Raw genomic sequence first — 18,116 nt, forward strand, 5'->3', positions numbered from 1 at the left:
TCATTGTCATTTGGCGGGCCCAGGCTGGATTCGAACCTGCCACCTTAGGTGTATGTGGCTGGCACCTTAGCCACTTAAGCCACAGACGCCGAGCCAAAGGACACACTTCTTGTGGAACTTGTTACTTACTCTATAATGAATAGCCTTCCATATCATTCAATATTCTACACTATCACCTAATGGCTTCAGAAAATGTGATTATTTGAACCTGGTCACACAAGTGGTTCATAATTTTTTGCTATTAGAGGTAACATTTGAATAAACATTTTTCCTGCTTAATTTTTGCACTCATCCCTGATTGTTTACTAGATTACACTTCTACAGGTGTAGTTGCATAGGCAAGAGGATTCCGTGTATTTTGATACATATTGCCAAATTATCTTTGAAAAAGTTGTAGCGGTTTACAGTCACCGGTAGTAAAGGAGAGCAGCATTCCTGTGTAGCCTCGACCCCCCCCCCCATTCGCTGCCTTTTATTTTATTTCCTTTGCTCAGGATAACGTTTCAATTACTTGTTTTCTTCTTTTAGTCAAGTGTCTTGCGAGAGTAAAATTTTCCAGTGTGGAAAATAAGGTGTTCGTTATCTCTGCAGGGAAAAAGATACGTGGGCGTCTGGACATCTGAATTTCAGTGTCGGTTTTACCACTGACTTCATTTTAATTAGTAATAGCTGCTGCTCTGATCTTGTGCAAAAGTTTAGAGGAAGAAAAAACAATGACCATTAAAGTAAAATATGTACACTCTAAATTTACGTGCGGTGTTTTTCAGTGTAGTTTGCTGAAACATTTTATTGTGATAGATGTTGCGTTTGACTTTTTCCACAGTGTGACACGCACGTCCCTGCAGTCCCCAGGCTGGTCCGCGGTAGCCCCTTCCGGTCCCCTGTGCCGTCGTAACCGTCTCCTGGTCAGACGCGTGGCTTGTTTGCATCCTCCTCCCGGGGCAGGTTTCCATAGCCTGCTTTTGCTTATCTATCTCTGTATCTATCGATTTATTTTCATTTCGTGAATCATCACTATCATGGTTTTTTTGCTTTGCTTTTTAAAAAACTTTCAGATTCATATGAGGGAGCGAACGATGAGGTTCTAGTGTTTGTCTTTGTCAGGTAAGGTCCCCGTGGGAGGTGTGCCATGTGCCCTTACATTGCGCCCGTTAGAGGGAACACACCCACCCCCTCCCTGCTCCCCTGCCCCAACTTGAATTTGAGTTTTTCTCTTGTGTGGACGTGTATTAGTTCATCTGACGATCATTGTTGTAATTTTTTCTTTCTTTTGGACTCTTTTTCTTTGGGAGGGATTTTCTCAAAATAGGATTATCCAAAACTCAGTAGTTCATTGTTTGCATTCTCCTTCTCCCTTTGTATTTTAGAGACGGGTCTCACTATGTGGTCTCCCAGGTTAGCCCAAAGCCCTGGGCTGAAGGCCCCCACGTTTGCAGCTGCAGGCGGGCACCACGGCAGCTGGCCGTCCCTCAGTGCCTCTGCTTTTTGACTTACTGAGTCTCACTCTGCGCAGCCAGAGTGCTCTGTTGTTAGGAAACAGTAATAGAACAGTTGCTTTATTTCTCTGATGCTTTGCATTTTCCCGGCTGCATCACAGGATTAAACAATGTCTCAGAGACTCTTATAGTGTAGAAAGTAAAAGATAAAACATTCAGGCTTGCTCTGAGGATAGTATCAGACACTTTCATATCCTATGATATCATCATCTACCAGCTGAGGGGCGGACCTTGCTAAAGTGGCTTCTTGTGGTTTTACAGCATGCAGTCAACCCCTGGGTGTGGCTGCAGCTCACCGTGTGGGAATGAAGTGTTCATATGATAAAGCAGATGATGAATGTTTCCCTTCAGGGATGATGAATGTTTCCCTTCAGAGAGAGGGAGATTCCCATTGGTTATCTATTAGGGGCCGTGTACATATTCTGTTTTTTTTTTTTTTTTTCTTTTGCGATAGAGTCTGATTCTGTTGCCCTGGCTGGAAAGCAGTGGCATCATTTAGCTCACTGCAACCTCACACTCCTGGGCTCAAGCAATCTTCCTGCCTCAGCCTCCTGAGTAGCCAATACTACAGCTTACATCACCACATCCAGCTAATTTTTCTATTTTTAGTGGAGACAGGGTCTTGCTTTTGCTCCAGCTGGTCTCTGATTCCTGACCTCAAGCAAGGCCTCTCACAGTGCTAGGATCACAGGCATAAGCCACTGGGCCCACAGTGTGTATATTCTTTTAATGGAGAGGTTATACCTTCTCATTGTAGATGAGGGGATTATCGTTCACGGACTAGTGAACTTGTTCAAGGGGAAACAGTAAGTAGCACAGCCAGAATGCCACTAGAGGTTGACTTGACGCTAAAGCCCAGATTCTTTTCCACTTCTGCAGCAATCGTCCACGGTCAGGTGGACGGCTGGAAGTGGAGGCTGAGTGTGTTCTGTACATGTCCCATTTGTTGTCTTTGCAGAAACTGGCTAGAGGTAGAAAATGTTAATTCATGTCCTCTTATTCTTTTTTATAAAATTTCAGATTAATATGAGGGTACAAATGTTTAGGTTACATTGTTTTCAATTCTAAGGTAAAGTTCAAGTTGTAGTTGTATGCTGAACACCCTCACACCGTGCACAGTAGGTGAGATCCCGCCAATCACCCTCCCTCCTCTCCCTCCCTTCCCCCCCTCCCCCGTCCTCTCCCCTCCCCCTTGCTAGACTATACTTGTGTTTTTTCTTTTGTGTGGGCGTGTAGTTGTTTATATATTGGTTTCATATTAGTATTGAATACTTTTCCATTCTTGAGATACTTTAATAAGAGGACTGTGTTTCAACTCCATCCAGGCTAACATAAAAGATGTAAAGTCTCCATCTGTTCTTATTGCTGAATAGTATTCCATGATATACTATACACCACAGTTTGTTAATCTACTTCCAACTTTTTCTTTATTACAGATAATAATGAACCAAGCCAAGTCTCGGAGCCCAAGAAAACTTTGTCTCCAACTGCAGCAGAACCAAGCCAGGTGGTGAATCCGAAACAGGGGCCCCAAGAACTTCAGGACAAGAAAATACAGGTGCTAGAGGAGAAGGTTCTCAGACTCACAAGAACGGTTCTTGACCTCCAGTCTTCCCTTGCTGGAGTGAATGAAAACCTCAAACACACCATTCAGGATGATGCCAGTAAAATGCAGCCGTCGTGGCTTGGCAGCCAGCACCCCCAGCCTGATGGAGCCACCAGTGGAGACACAGGAACAGTCCAGCATCCTGGCGTCCTGCACAGTAAAGAGTCTGGCATGAAGGACATCAAGTCCGAACTGGCCGAAGTCAAAGACACCCTGAAGACCAAGAGCGACAAGCTGGCAGAGCTGGACGGGAAGGTGAAGGGCTATGAGGGGCAGCTCCGGCAGCTGCAGGAGGCCGCCCAGGGCCCTACTGTGACCATGACCACCAACGAGCTCTACCAGGCCTACGTGGACAGTAAGATCGACGCCCTGAGGGAGGAGCTCATGGAGGGGATGGACAGAAAGCTGGCCGACCTGAAGAACTCGTGTGAGTACAAGCTGCTTGGCCTCCAGCAGCAGTGTGACGACTACGGGACCAGCTACCTGGGAGTGGTCGAGCTGATAGGGGAGAAGGAAACGAGTCTCCGAAAAGAGATAAGTGACCTTCGAGCTCGGATACAGGGTCCTTCAGCACAGCCAAACTGCTGTGACAGCAAAAAGAACGGTGACTTTGATCAGCAGATCAAGGCACTAGACCAGAAAATCGAGAGAGTTGCTGAAGCCACCAGGATGCTGAATGGACGGCTGGACAATGAGTTTGACCGCCTTGTAGTTCCAGAGCCAGAGGTGGACTTCGACGCAAGGTGGAATGAGCTAGATGCGAGGATCAACGTGACGGAGAAGAACGCCGAAGAGCACTGCTTTTACATCGAGGAAACCCTTCGGGGGACCATTAATGGAGAGGTGGATGGCTTGAAGCACCTTGTTGATCAGAAAATACAGTCTCTGGAAGACCGTCTGGGAAGCGTCCTCTTACAGATGGCCAACGACACCGATGCAGCATTCACGCCCCCTGGGTTAGCCCTGCCTGACACGGCAGGGTCGGGGAATGAACAGGTGGTGATGGAATTAAACCGCCTGAAGGACAAAGTGCAGGTCGTTGAGGATATTTGCCTGCAGAACTTCCGAGCAGAGCCTCGTGGGACCGGGGAGGACCCGGCAACGCGTGACAGCATGCGCCTTCTGCAATCTCTAAATGACACAATGCACAGGAAGTTCCAAGAAACCCAGCGCAGCATCCAGAAACTTCAGCAGGACTTCAGGTTCCTTTCTTCTCAGCTAAACCACACAGAAAACAATGTGACTTCTCTTCAGAATGAAATGGGGAATTGCAAGGCAGGTAAAAATGCTGCGGTGGGTGGGGGCACTAAGGTGGGTGAGCAAGAAAGGACAGTGGACAGCCTCCCGTCCCCCCAGGACCCCGAGGCTCGCTGCTGTACCCAGCTGGAGGAGAGGTGGCAGAGCTTCCAGAGCCAGGTCCGCTCCGAGCTGGACACATGTAAGGAAAGTACACGTGGGGTCCAGACAGAGGTCTCCGTGGTGGAGGGGAGGGTCTCTCAGATGGAACAGACTTGCAGCAAACTGGACTCCGTGTCGGGAAGCCTTCAGAGGATCAAGGAGGGACTCAACAGGCACGTCAGCGGCCTGTGGAGCTGCGTCAGGCAGATGAACGGGACGCTCAGGGCACACTCCAGAGACATTTCTGGCCTGAAGAATTCAGTGCAGCAGTTCTACAGCCATGTTTTCCAGATTTCTACTGATTTGCAGGAGCTGGTCAAATTTCAACCATCAGCAAGTAAGTCGAAACTTACTGTTCCATTTCTTGTCTTGGTTTGTAGCAGGTGACAGTATCATGCTAGATTCTGGACAGTTTGGGGAATTAACTAAACCCATCAGTGCTACCCAAAGCATGGTGCCAGTTTGTGAATCACTTGGTGCTGGGCAGCAAGGAGATAAATATTAACACAGAGTATGTGAACCTGGGCGAGGCCACGTCTAAGGGCCATTGTCTTCCAGTCCGGCTCCTGTGTCCCCCAGAGGTGAGCGCAGACTTCTCTGGCCCATAGGCACTTGTTGAGGGCCAGCCTGTGCCCAGAAGGAACCAGTTTCCTGACCTCCTCTGTCCTGCTGTCCTTCCTCCCATCCTCCCCTTCAGGACTTTCAGCTCTGGGTGGCACGGCCTTACATATGGAGCTGAGATTTCACGGCCTCCATGAGCCCATGGGATCGTATGATCAGTCTCAGCAGAGACATACGGGCTGAGGAGGGGAGGGCTACACGTGGAAGGCAGATGAGTCCTGGCCTGCCCGGGGGAGCCCAGGCCGGGTCACTGCTCCTCAGGAGGTGAAGGGAGGGTCCAAGGTAGTTGAGTGTGAAAAGGCTTACGATGTCTGCAGACCCCAGTGCTTGTCTTGCAGCTAAGGAGTCACCAGGCTGAACAGGACCAGGAATCTGGCCCCTACCCCAGTGTCCAGCCCACTGCACCACGTTATTTATAACCCGTCCCTTCTTCCCTGGCCCACTCAGTGCCTGTATCTCTGGAATGTCGAGTAAAGGTCACAAGCCTAAGTGTGTGCTCATAGAGTGACTTGTCCCTTGTGGCAACAATGCCCACAGTTCCGTCTGGACTGTGCTTTATAATAACAGATGGAACCAGATATTTCCAGTTGATTTGCAACTTTGTGGCAGCGTGGGAAGCTGTGTTAACTCTTTCATGTCTGTCTGTTGCAGTAGGAGTTGGTGAATGCCTTTAAAGAGAATGTAGCTTCCAAAGTATTATCCTTTGTCCTGAACTCATCATTGTGACTATAGCTAGCATGGACTTTGGAGAATTTCACTGATTGAAAAGGCCCAGAAATAAACAGGCAAGGTCTCCTAGTATAGCATCTGGGTCTGGGAGATCAGCAATCTGAGTAACGGAGGTCTGTGGGTGGTGAACCTGGAGCTCAGATCACAGAGAAAGTCACACGTCCATTAGTTAAGTCAACAGGATGCGTGTTGAGGGCCTACTGTGTGGAGAAGTGTATGCATTGTAGTGTCAGCGGGAAGGAGAGGCAGGTCTGTAGGGAGAATGAGCTACACTGTGTGGCAAAGGCCAGACAGTCGCGTAAGGGTTTATCCTCCCAGTTGGTCACATCTTGTTGAGCTTCCACTATGTGGTAGGTGTTTGGGGGTGTGTGTGGCATATGTGGATGAAGTGACATCTGGTGGGAGATAGACAGAGATAGCCTTGGGAACCAGTGTGCATGGCCCACGCTGGGCGTGCAGACAAGCACCCAGGCTGAGGGACTCGGGAGTGAGCTCTGCACTGAGCCTTCACTGCTTAGTAGGTGTTTACTGAGCAGTGTCCAGAGCCTGGCAGGGTGAGGAGTGAGGGGACGTGATGGGAGAAACTTCCAGAAAGAGGAATTACCGGATCTGATGGATGAAGGATGGGTAGGAGAGGAGGGCATTACTGGTGAGGACTTGGTGTGAACCAGTCAGCTATTTACTGCTGTGTGACAACTTTCTCCTAAATCTTGGTAGCTTAAAACAACAAAGATGTATTTATCATTTTCCATTATATCATGGTTCAGAAACTTGGGCAGGGCTTGGCTTCGTGGTTCTTGTGTTCTCTGTGACATCAGCTTGAGTCTCCGACTCAGCATGTAGTTGGCTACAAGGTCCAGGAAGACTCAGTCAAACGTCTGGTGCCTCACTACTCCTCCAGATGCCTCTCCCTCTCCAGACACCCGAAGTGGCTACTCAGGCTTCCTCACAACATGCTGGTCTCACGTAGCTGGATTTACGGTGTCTGGTTCATAAAGGGAAGCAGAAGCTGCTGGGCCTCCTACAGGCCACGTTCTACGGGGTAGAACAGGTGGTCTTTTGAAGGGTTATGTGGCTGGTATGTGTGGGCCGGGAAGGGGTATTAATGGTGGTCTTCATATCTAGTAGAGTGAGCACAAGTCCAGAGGGGACAGTGTGTGACTGGTTTGGACCTAACCTCATTTCTGGGCCAGGGAGGCACACTCACTTTGGAGTTTCCGCTCACTTCCTTGCCCTGTTCACAGATCCTGTTCCTTCTGGGGAAGCATTGCGGAGGGGGCTAAAGTATCCAGGAGGCAACCGGGGGGTGAGAAAAAGGAGCTTCAGCTGACAGTCACACAGAGCCAAGTCCTTCTGTTAGTTTGTAAAGGATTTATAAGGGATTTTTGAAATTATAGGCAAAGATTTTATTTATTTATTTATTTATTGGACAAAAGGTCCATGGATTTCATCTAGGACTCGGAGACGTGCCTAACTTCCAAAAGATGAAAAACCACTGGATTATTGTTACTTTCTCACCTTCAGCTGGGTCAGGCAGATGTGATGTCCCTCTCCTGACTAATACACTCCGACCTGCGTATTCATATGTTTACTCATTCAGTGGGTATTTACTGAGCACGTCGCAGTGCTGGGGTTCCAGACTTCACAGGTCTTAGACTCTAGTGGGGAGGGCAGACAAGTGCAGTCACACAGATAAGGACCTGACTTCAGTTAGCGACCAGTGCTGAGAGCAAACATAAAACGGAGCAAGGGGATGGGGGATGGGGGACGGGGGCCCATTTTAGGCGAGGGTTCAGGGAAGGCAGCTATGGAGATAGTGAACTTGAGCGGAGATGCGAATAAAGTAGGGTGAGCCCTGTAGAGATCAGTGTGAGAAAATGATCCCGGCAGATGGGACAGCATATTGAAAGATCCTCAGATAGGAACGAGTTTTGAAAAAGTCAGAATTTCAGTTTGGCCAAGTGTGTGAGCAATGAGGTTGAAGACAGGCTAGTAACCAGATCAGACGGGGCTTTGCAGGTGTGATGAAGGGTTTGGATCGTAAGTACCAGGAGAAACTACTGGATTTGGGGCCAGGAGGTGATTATTTCCTGGATTTGAAAACCCAGCTCATCTACACTATCTCTGTGATTTGGGGCAAGTTCTTTTTTTTTTTTTTGAGGCAGAGTCTCTTTTTGTCTCTCTGGGTAGAGTGCCATGGCATCATAGCTTACAGCAACCTCCAACTCTTGGGTTTAAGAGATTCTCCTGCCTCAGCCTCCCAAGCAGTTGGGACTCCAGGCGCCCACCACAATGCCCGGCTACTTTTTTGTTGCAGTTGCTTTAGCTGCCCCAGGCCAGGTTCAAACCCACCAGCCTCACTGTGTGTGGCTGGTGCCCACTGACCTACGGGCGCCACCCTTGGGCCAGTTATTTATGGACCTAATGCCTCCCTTTCCTCATTATAAATGGGAAGTAATAATGTTACCTGCCTCGAAAGGTTGGAATGAGGATTAACACTCATAGGCATGGTGCCCGGCAGTTGGTGGTCGCTCAGTAAACATCACCTGTTACTCTCACTCTGCCCCCTGTAATGGATGTTCCATCTATTTCTGGCTGAACTTTTCCTACAGACCCCTAGCCCCAGGGAAGTGAGCGAGCCTGTGAGAGGGGTGGGAATGCTGTAGACAACCGCCAGGTGGGTCCCCTCCTTCTCTTTCTTCTTTTCTAAATGAGGGGTCAGGTACAGAGTGTAAGAAGCCTGGAAATCTCTCCTCCCAGCATTCGCAAATTCATGTACAAATACTTCTGTTGACCAGAAGCGCATCACTTATGAACGAGTTAGGTCCTAAGTGAAAAGGGTTCACTGAGGGATGCCATCAGGATGCACTCACTCCTGTTGTCACATTCCCAAGTGGGGGGCATCAGTCCATCGAAGCATCTCAGTGCCCCCTCTTCTGTTCCTTTCCCCCAAGTCACCTGGTTTACCTGTGAGGTTGGCATACACTCACTGATTTCCCCACGAGACATGGGGGACTGGCAAAGGCTGTCTTCCTGCCTGCCACCCAGGACAGCACTGGAACACATCAAGGCAGTGTCCCTTGGCCTGATGTGGAGGCCAGGACTTGGCTGTTCCTCTTCTAGCCAGGAGGCGGGTGCTGGTGTTGAGAAAGAGGGGTGGGGAGAGGGACATTGCTGTGCCCAGAAAGTCTCTTTCGCCACATCGTCCTTCCAAGAAGGGAGGCCTGCTCCACGCTGCAGTCGGGGTTCAGCACACCCCAGGGACAGCAGCGTCACTTCCTGTTCCTACCCTCCCACCCTTTCTGCTCCCATTGTCACAGCGTTTCATTTAGGGGTGTTACAGATTTAAGAATCCTGTTCTTATCAAGTTGCTTAAGTTAAGCTGTTAGAGTGAAAGAGCATGGACTATTCAGGTTAGGACCTAACCAGAGGCCTGGCCCGGGCCACCTGACAGCAACGTCCTGATTGCTGTGGCCCTTCATTCCCAATTAGCTGAGTTCAGGGCTAGGTTAGGCCCAGGATGTCATGGTGGTCCCAGAGATTTAGAAATACATAAAGAAATGCATAAAGAATTTAGAAATGGAGTGCATACACTCCGCCGCACTGAGCTCTTGCCAGCTCACACCCTTTTACCCTATGGGCAGCTATCTGGTTTCTGCAACGCTCTGTGGTGGTTGTAAGTAGGAGCTGCTTTTCTCCATCTTAACCTTGAACTTAGAACTGCAATGTTCTGAGAACTGAGCTTTCCCATGGCTGTGTGCACAGAATCCTCTGGGACTTGTAACGAAAACCAGGAACTCCTGGGCTCACTCAGGAGATTCCCACTCAGCAGGGATGAAGTGAGGCCTGGGAATTTGTAATTAAATTTGGAATTAAAACAAAACTAGAGACTGCCAGCTCTAATCGCAGAAGTGGAAGGAAGGTTACTCCAGAGGCAGCAGGCTACACCCAAACCAAGGCAAGCTGTGCCCAGAAAGAGAGGGGAACAGAGAGGGGAGGAGAGGACACGGAATAAAGCAAGGCCTGTGTCACTGCACCGACCGTGGCTGCTGTGCACGAGGGCCCCTCTGTCCTGGTGTTGGATGTCTCTGTTCGCGGCATATTAATGTAGCTTTAGAGTAAGTCTCAGAATCAGGCAGTAGAGAGCCTTCTTTGCATTTCCATATACATTTTAGAATCAGTTTATGAATTTCTACCAAAAAAAAAAAAATCCAAGTGATGCTGCCGCTGAGCTGGGTGAGCCCCTCTCCATGGGGTTGACAGCAAAGTCCTTCAGTTGAAATTCATTGCCGCAGATCTGAGCACGGGACTGGAGCCGTGTTTGTATTCCAAGGTACTTGGGAGAAATTTAGGCCAGTTTTCCCTATTTACCCTATTCCCTGGGCTCTCACTATCATTATGTCTGGACTCTTATTATCCTGGCGTCAGTGTGGGCCCTTCAGTGACGCAGCCGAGACAGCCCCTGCTCACCAGCTTGAGGACTTTTCTCTTCATTGCAACCAGAGTCCAAAACAGCTTCGAGATGGCTGTTTGCTTGGAGCAGAACTATCCAGTGGGCACGTGTTTCCCTCCCTGTGTCATCGAGAGAACGATTCAGATTTTCCTTCCCTTTGTCTCTGAGCCCTGAGGATTCTCCTGCATGCCTGCCTGTCCGCCATTTCGGGGGGCAGCACTCCTGTCCTGCGGGGAAGTGCGACCCCCATCTCTGAGCTCACCTGTACCCACTCAGCACCAGCCCCGCAGATGCTCTGAGTCTCCTGATGAGCAGAGCGTCTCTCATGCCTGTCAGTGACGGCGTCAGGTTCCTCCCTGGGAAGTGGCGCTGTGCCATCGGCCGGGCCCCCCACTGCGCCAGTATCCTCCGTCCAGCTGCTGAGTGTGCCAGCATCTTTACAATACTTCTCTGACTGTTTGGTCAGCAGGTGTGTCGTTCGGACACAGGGAGAGCAGATTTTACCCGGCTAGGACTGCGGCTGAATGCATGTACATGCCCAGAGCCTTACAGCCAGTGCGCACACCCACATCCATCACTTCATCTGCCTGGCATCAGATCCAGCCTGGGTGACAGCAGGGCACTGCGGACTGAGCCCATTACGTGGACAGGAATTCTCAGTGGCTTTCCCACCCCAGCTCCTGACAGCTAAGGCTTTCCTCACAGCCTCTTGTTCTGGACCCCATCTGGCTCCCAGGTCTGGGCCCAGCCCCTCAGGGCTTCACTGCAGAGGGGTGGCCCAGACTCCTCTCACTCAGCTGCAGGACACCAGTTTTTAGCCTCAGGGATCATTGGGGCTTTTCTAAGAAAAGTCTTTTTTTAGAAAAGTTGAAATTAGCTTTTGATAAAAGCTTTTGAGGACAGAAAGTGGCCTTTAACCCCGGGCCACATCCTTGTTCACTCCACTCATGGTGGCACAAGGTGCCAGGACAGTGGGCAGGCCGGGTGCCCTGTGACTGGTCTGTCCTGACCATTGTGTGGGAATTGAACACATGGGAAGCAGCCCTCGCTTCGCTGGAGGAATTCATTTCAAATGGCCACTCTCTGAATTGGAAACACATGTTCCATTCAGAAAGCAGTCCCCTGCGGGAGCGTGGTCCTCCTAGAGTGAGCAGAGTGGCATCCAGTCACTGTCAGGACTTGGTAGGAAGTGTGTGCGTTTGGGCCCCTGTGACTGGGCCAGGGCTGGGAGAGGCTGGGGTGGGGGGGCGACGGCCCGAATCATTGTGGCTTTTCCCTGTCATCCCTGGGTGATGTGGCAGCTGTTTTGGAGCGTTCAGGTCTCCACAGTGCCCGTGCCAGACTCCCTGGGAGGTCTGTGAGGATGCTGGCCCCGAGCTGTATCCCCGTTCCTTCCTTCTTCTCCACTTGGTGTGATGGCTCTGGGTGCCGAGGGAGTGATGGATATAAAAAAAATTGTCATCATCCTGTATGTACCAGAACTGCCCCGAGAGGATCCCGGAATGCCTATTAATTGTGGCACAGTTAGGGTGCCCAGCTGAACAGCTGGCAGAGACCAGGCATGACCCACAGTGCCTGTCACACTAGCAGTCTTCTTTCATTCGCTAAACGCATTGCTCAGTGTGCTGGGCCAGGCCCGTGCCACACCCTGTCCTCAAGCACTCATCATCCGGCCAGGAGGAGCGGCACCAACTGTCACAAGAGCCCCGAGGGACCATGTGGGCTCCTGTTCGGGGCAGGACGGCCCCTACCCTGCCGGGCAGACCTGAGAGGGCGTCCTGGAGGAGGTGGTACTGGACCTGGGGCTCCAGGGACAGGTGCCGTTTCTCCAGGGAGGATGTCCGAAGTGGCCAGCTCAGGGCGTACTTTGCACAGTAAAAGCAAAGGCACAAAGCCAGGAAGTCAGACGAGGGCTGGGCAGAGCACAGGCTCTGACGAGGAGGCAGGGGCACGGGGTGTCGGAGGAGATTCTGATTGATTTTATGAGTAGTGGCGAACAATGGAAGATTTCTGAGCAGGAAGTAAGGGTTAGAATGCTTTCTAAAGAGCATTCTGGAAAAGGTATGGATGAAGGAGTCGAGGGATATTTCAAAATTAGAATCAGCTGGCCTTAGCCACAAGCATGTGTGGAGGGAAAGGGGGGGCGAGCAGGGGCAGGAAGAGTGAAATACGCGGAGATGGGGTCCTGGGGGGAGTGATGAGGATTTATTTCAGAGTGAGGGGGTGGATTTGAAGGGTTTGGTGGGGATAGAAAGGAAAATAAGAACACATTTGAGGGGCCTGTACTTTGCATTTTAAAGGTACTTTGCCAAGTGAAATTCATTGAGTATTGTAAAACTGAGGAAAAGTATTTTCTTTTTTTTTTTTTAGACAGCATCTCATTCCATCCCCTGGAGAGAGTGCAGTGGTGTCATCATAGCTCAGAGAGGTCTAGGTCACAACCTCAAACTCCTGGGCTCAAGCATTCCTGCCTCAGCCTCCTAAGTAGCTAGGACTATAGGTACCTGCCACAATGCCCAGCTAATTATTTTTTATTTTTTATTTTTTGGGGGATGACAGAGTCTCACTTTGTGGCCCTCAGTAGAGTGCTGTGGCATCATAGCTCATAGCAACCTCAAACTTTTGGGCTCAAGAAATCCTCTTGCCTCAGCCTCCCAAGTAGCTGGGACTACAGGTGCCTGCCACATGCCCCAGCTATTTTTTAGAAATGGGGTCTCATTCTTGCTTAGGCTGGTCTCCAATGTCTGAGCTCAGGCAATCTACCTGCCTTGACTCCTCAGAGTGCTTGGATTACAGGTGTGAGCCACCTCATTTGCCCTTAATTTTTCTATTTTGGGTAGAGATAGGGCTCTTGCTCTTGCCCAAGCTGGTCTCAAACTCCTGAACTGAAGCAATCCTCCTGCCTCGGCCTCCCAGAGTGCTAGGATTACAGGCGTGAGCCACTGCACCCAGCAAAGGAAGAGTATTTTTTCCCAGATTCTGGAAGGTGACACATACATTTGGGCTAAAAGGAGCCATGGGAGGAAGAAAAGAGAGGTTGATACTGGATGGAGCAAATCCAAGAAGAGCAGAGTGGTTAGGGCTCAGGCGGAGTGGTTAGGGCTCAGGCGGAGTGGTTAGCGCTCAGGCGGAGTGGTTAGGGCTCAGGCGGAGTGGTTAGCGCTCAGGCGGAGTGGTTAGGGCTCAGGCCGCGTGGTTAGCGCTCAGGCAGAGTGGTTAGCGCTCAGGCCGCGTGGTTAGCGCTCAGGCGGAGTGGTTAGGGCTCAGGCGGAGTGGTTAGCGCTCAGGCCGAGTGGTTAGCGCTCAGGCCGAGTGGTTAGGGCTCAGGCGGAGTGGTTAGGGCTCAGGCGGAGTGGTTAGGGCTCAGGCGGAGTGGTTAGGGCTCAGGCGGAGTGGTTAGGGCTCAGGCGGAGTGGTTAGCGCTCAGGCGGAGTGGTTAGGGCTCAGGCAGACGCATATGCCCTGGGAGGAAAAAGACAGACTCACACATGCAGAGATTGGAGGGGACGGGTAGAAACAGACACTCAGTGAGAGTCTTTTATAGTTACATTTTATAAAAATGAGTAAAACAGCAGTGCGAAGCTCATACTGAGCAGCAGCCCTGCTGCCCCTCCCGTCACCGTCTCACCCCCGAGGCAGCCTCCTGCAGCTCTCCCAGCCATTTTGTTTCCTCCGTGCTCCCCACAGTATTTCTAACCTGACGCATCCACTTTGGATATTGTGTACTGGCTCCCTTTCTTCCAGTGCCCAGTATAGTTGTGGCACGATAAATCAGTGTTCAACGTCGATGCAGTCTGAGCTAAATAGCTTTCTATGGTTATGTTGCCTTTTTTCTTTTTCTTTTCTCTGAATCAGGAGCAGTGTCACCTTATTTGCTTAGATGTTACAGATCTATTTTGGAGTCTTCCTATCCTTCAGCAGCCTCTCAATACAATTTTTTTATACCATGAAAAATATCAGATCATTTGTCAATTCCACTTTTTGGAATTCCAGGGGGAGGCCGCCCTCCTGGAATTCTTGCTCTTCCTGACCCACACGGGGCTGGTTACTCTCTGAACTTGCTGTGAGGCTTTGAATCGGAGCCTTCCTTCACTACTGTCCTAGGGATGTCTTTATCTTCTCTCCTGTGTTAGACTCTTTATGGGTCTTTTTTGTTGTTTATTTCCTTGTTTCTGGAGAGCACATTCTCTAACACCTTGTTTTTTGTTTTTGTTTAAGATAGAGTCTCACTTTGTAACCCTTGGTAGAGTGCTGTGACATCATAGCTCACAGCAACCTCAAACACTTGGGCTCAAGTGATCCTCTTGCCTCAGCCTCCTGAGTAGCTGGGACCATGATGCCCGGCTATTTTTTAGAGGCAGGGTCTCTTGCTCAGGCTGGTCTCAAATTTGTGAGCTCAGGCAATCCACCTGCCTTGGCCTCCCAGAGTGGTAGGATTACAGTTAACTCCAATAGCTTCTTAAGATAGGATGCTTGAGGGAGGCGCCTGTGGCTCAGTGGGTAGGGCGCCGGCCCCATATACCGAGGGTGGTGGGTTCGAACACAGCCCTGGCCCAAACTGCAACAAAAATAGCAGGCGTTGTGGCGGGCGCCTGTAGTCCCAGCTACTCGGGAGGCTGAGGCAAGAGAATTGCCTAAACCCAGGAGTTGGAGGTTTCTGTGAGCTGTGACGCCTCAGCACACAGTGAGACTCTCATAAAAAAAAGAAAGATAGGATGCTTAAGAGATGGTGCTTTTCATATTTTTAAAGTATTGCTTGTCTTTAAAAGGTTTTTGTTCTATGCTTATAATTGATGGATATTTTGACTGGGTATAGAATTCAAGGTTAACAATTATATTCCCTCAAAATTTATAGACACGGTTTTCTGGTCTTCTAGTTCCCAATGCTGTTGAGAGGCCGGGTGATGCCTTTCTGATGTGCAGTTAACCTCTTGTATTTTTTTCTCTTGAAAGCTCATAGTATCTTCTCTTTATTCTCAGTGTTCTGAGTATACCTTGGTATGTATGTTTTATTCAATAATTGTGGTAGGATCCTTTATTTTCTTCAGTTATGGGAAATTGTATTCTTTGGTTAATTCTCTCCTTACCACCCCAATCTGTTTTTCTGGAAAGGCTGTTTGATAAGTAACTTCTCTTGAAGGATCTAGCACCCTGTCTCTGTATTCAGCTGCCATATTTACCTTAGTGAGTTTTGAAACAAAACCAGACAGCTGGTCGAAGGGCAGTCACTCCCAGATTGCGTTGGGTCATAACTGCAGACGTTTGGAACCTTGGGCATTGCGAGCACCAGACTGATTGAGGAGGTGGAATGCGTTTTGCTTTTGCCAGTAGTTTCTCAACTAGGTTATTGTTACGTGTCCTGTGGGCAGTCAGGAAGGCTTTCTGGAAGGCTGGTTCCAGGAATGGCTTCAAAGGAGGAAGGATGTGGCTGTCTCAAGACAGCAAGGAGAAGTGAACCAGGAGGTTCCCTCATTGGAAATCCCCTCAGCTGGTGACTCAAAAGGCTTTAGCCCAAAGATATGTGTTGCTGCTCCTCTGGGGCCTGCAGCTGAGTTCTCCGAACACTGCCTGGGTCCGTCGTGGGGTCTCACAGTACTGTCCCTCGGTGGCCAGTGGAAAGGCTGCCAGCGATGACTCTGAGACTAGCATGTTTTAGAGATTGTGAGGTGGCATCAAGTCCCTTTCGCTAATTTGTGACATGTCTGTTGTATCAGCATGCAGTAAAATCGGAACATTTTGGGCACTGGAGCCAAGGATGCCACCATTTGGGGGAGCACAGCCATCTATGTGTATAGACAGAGAGGCTGAAAGTTTCCTTCCCCAGGTGGGGGGGTCCCAGCTGCTCCCCAGGAGACCTGAGGGCAGCCTGACCTGTAGCTGCTTCAGAAGACGTGAGGCAGGCTGTCCCTGAGCTGTGGTGCTCTCCTGTATACCCTGATAGGGGATGCCCCAGAGACAGCCAGCAGCTTAGCCCTCTGCAGGAAACTGCAGACTCAATGGGCCTCATAAGAGGGGACATGGGACTGAACAGAGAAAGAAGTTGGAGGTTTTTAATACTGTGTTTCTTTCTGCTTTCCCAATACTTAGCCGAGGAGCCCTCAGAAGCACCCCAGCTCCCGGGCCGAGGGAAGGCCCCACAGATGCCCAGAAGGCCCCCAACCCCATCACCGACAGAGGTCCCCACTGAGCCAGCTGAGCTGGAGCCCACCCCACTGCCACTGCCAAGGCCAAGTGGTCCCCCACCTCCTGAGGATCCTGGACATCGATTGCACACAGGCCAGCGGCCTGTCCTGCCCCAGAGACCCCTGCAGCCTCAACCCCCTAAGAAGAAGCTTCCCCCTCCTGCGTGGCCTGGCTGGACAGGGCTGCCCTTCCTGCCTGGCTCCACGGGGGTTATCATGGAGACTGGAGAGGCTGGGCCTCCAGGAAGGACAGGTGTATCAGGGAGAGGCCTGCCCCAGGGGGTGGATGGCCAGACCAGACAGGGGACCATCCCCAACACCGAAGGCTATGCCGGTGCACCAGGTAAGGCCAGCACAGCTGAGCTGAGCATGAGAATACATGGGGACTTCATGGACCTCAGCCTGAGCCTCGGGGTCTGCTGAAGGGTCTTTGCAGGCAGGATCTTCCTTCTGGGAACAAGTTCATAAAGGTCACTTTCCAAGGATGCCAAGGCCCAAGGGACCAGTTTATGTTAATGAGAAATAATGAGAAATGCAGAGGCTGGAACAGCCCAGTGACAGTGCAGTAAATGGCACTTAGAATTGCCCCAGGGGCTTGGACACTTGTGCCCACAGGCAGCTCATCCATCTTCCCAGAAGGAAGGGTCTTGGAAACCGAAACTGTCTCGGCAGCTGCCTAATAGCAGAGGCAGGTCACACAGCCATGTGGTGAGACAGGAGGGCTCTGTCATCACAGGCTTAGACCTGGGGCAGCTTCCTGGCTTCTCTGAGGCACTTTTCTTTCAACTACATGGTGAGGATAGTAATGGGACCTCAGGATGATGGTCCTGAGGTCCCATTTCCCCCTTTCCCCCTTTCCTGGGGGAAAGCTGTGTTCAGTGGTTAGAAGGTGCTCCGTGCAGGTGGGCAGTGTCAGCACCAATAGGGTTGTGGTCACAGAGTAAAGGCAGGAGGATGACGGGCGAGCATGTGTGGGATTCCTGCCACATGCCCAGGGCTGAACTTGGCTCTGAGCTCCTTCCTGGGCAGCCAGTATCAATTCTATTTTACAGGTGAGGAACATGAAATTTGAAATTTAGGGCTGTAACATGTAAACAGATGACCCTGCTTGGGGCAGGTCATGTCATCTGCCATAGGACAGACAGTGCAACCAGCCTCCTCTGGGTCAAACAGGAGGACCATCAGGGGCACCCAGATGTTGGCAGGGCTGGGGCTGGTCCCCGCTGCCTCATGGCAGGCTGGTCACTGCTGAGAAGACAGAGACACATTCTCTCACCAGCTCGTTGTTCTGTTCCCTCTCAGCCAGCCTGAGCCACAGTGATCCCAGCTCTCTTAGGCAGAGATGTGGCCTTTCCTGTTCCATGTATCACTGATGCTCAGACTCTTTTGGGCTATTTGTTTATCCATTCACCCACCACACGTGGAGCAGGAATCCACGTGCCCCTCCACACAGACATTCACCCACCACACGTGCAGCAGGAATCTACATGCCCCTCCACACAGACATTCCCCACCACACGTGCAGCAGGAATCCATGTGCCCCTCCACAGACATTCCCCACCACACGTGCAGCAGGAATCCACGTGCCCCTCCACACAGACATTCCCCCACCACATGTGCATCAGGAATCC

General features: G+C 50.6%; 1 protein-coding gene across 1 annotated transcript in view; it reads left to right on the top strand.

Annotated features, from left to right (window-relative positions):
• EMILIN2 (elastin microfibril interfacer 2) overlaps positions 1–18,116 on the top strand; it is a 61,870-nt gene that overhangs the window by 32,292 nt on the left and 11,462 nt on the right. Inside the window, exons 4-5 of the mRNA XM_003801611.3 lie at positions 2,933–4,837; positions 16,391–16,828. Coding sequence (XP_003801659.1) covers positions 2,933–4,837; positions 16,391–16,828 — 2,343 coding nt within the window. The remainder of the gene's footprint in view (positions 1–2,932; positions 4,838–16,390; positions 16,829–18,116) is intronic.

This window comes from Otolemur garnettii, unplaced genomic scaffold, assembly GCF_000181295.1.
Source record: "Otolemur garnettii isolate 467f Iridium unplaced genomic scaffold, OtoGar3 scaffold00213, whole genome shotgun sequence".
Classification (NCBI taxonomy): Eukaryota; Metazoa; Chordata; class Mammalia; order Primates; family Galagidae; genus Otolemur; species Otolemur garnettii.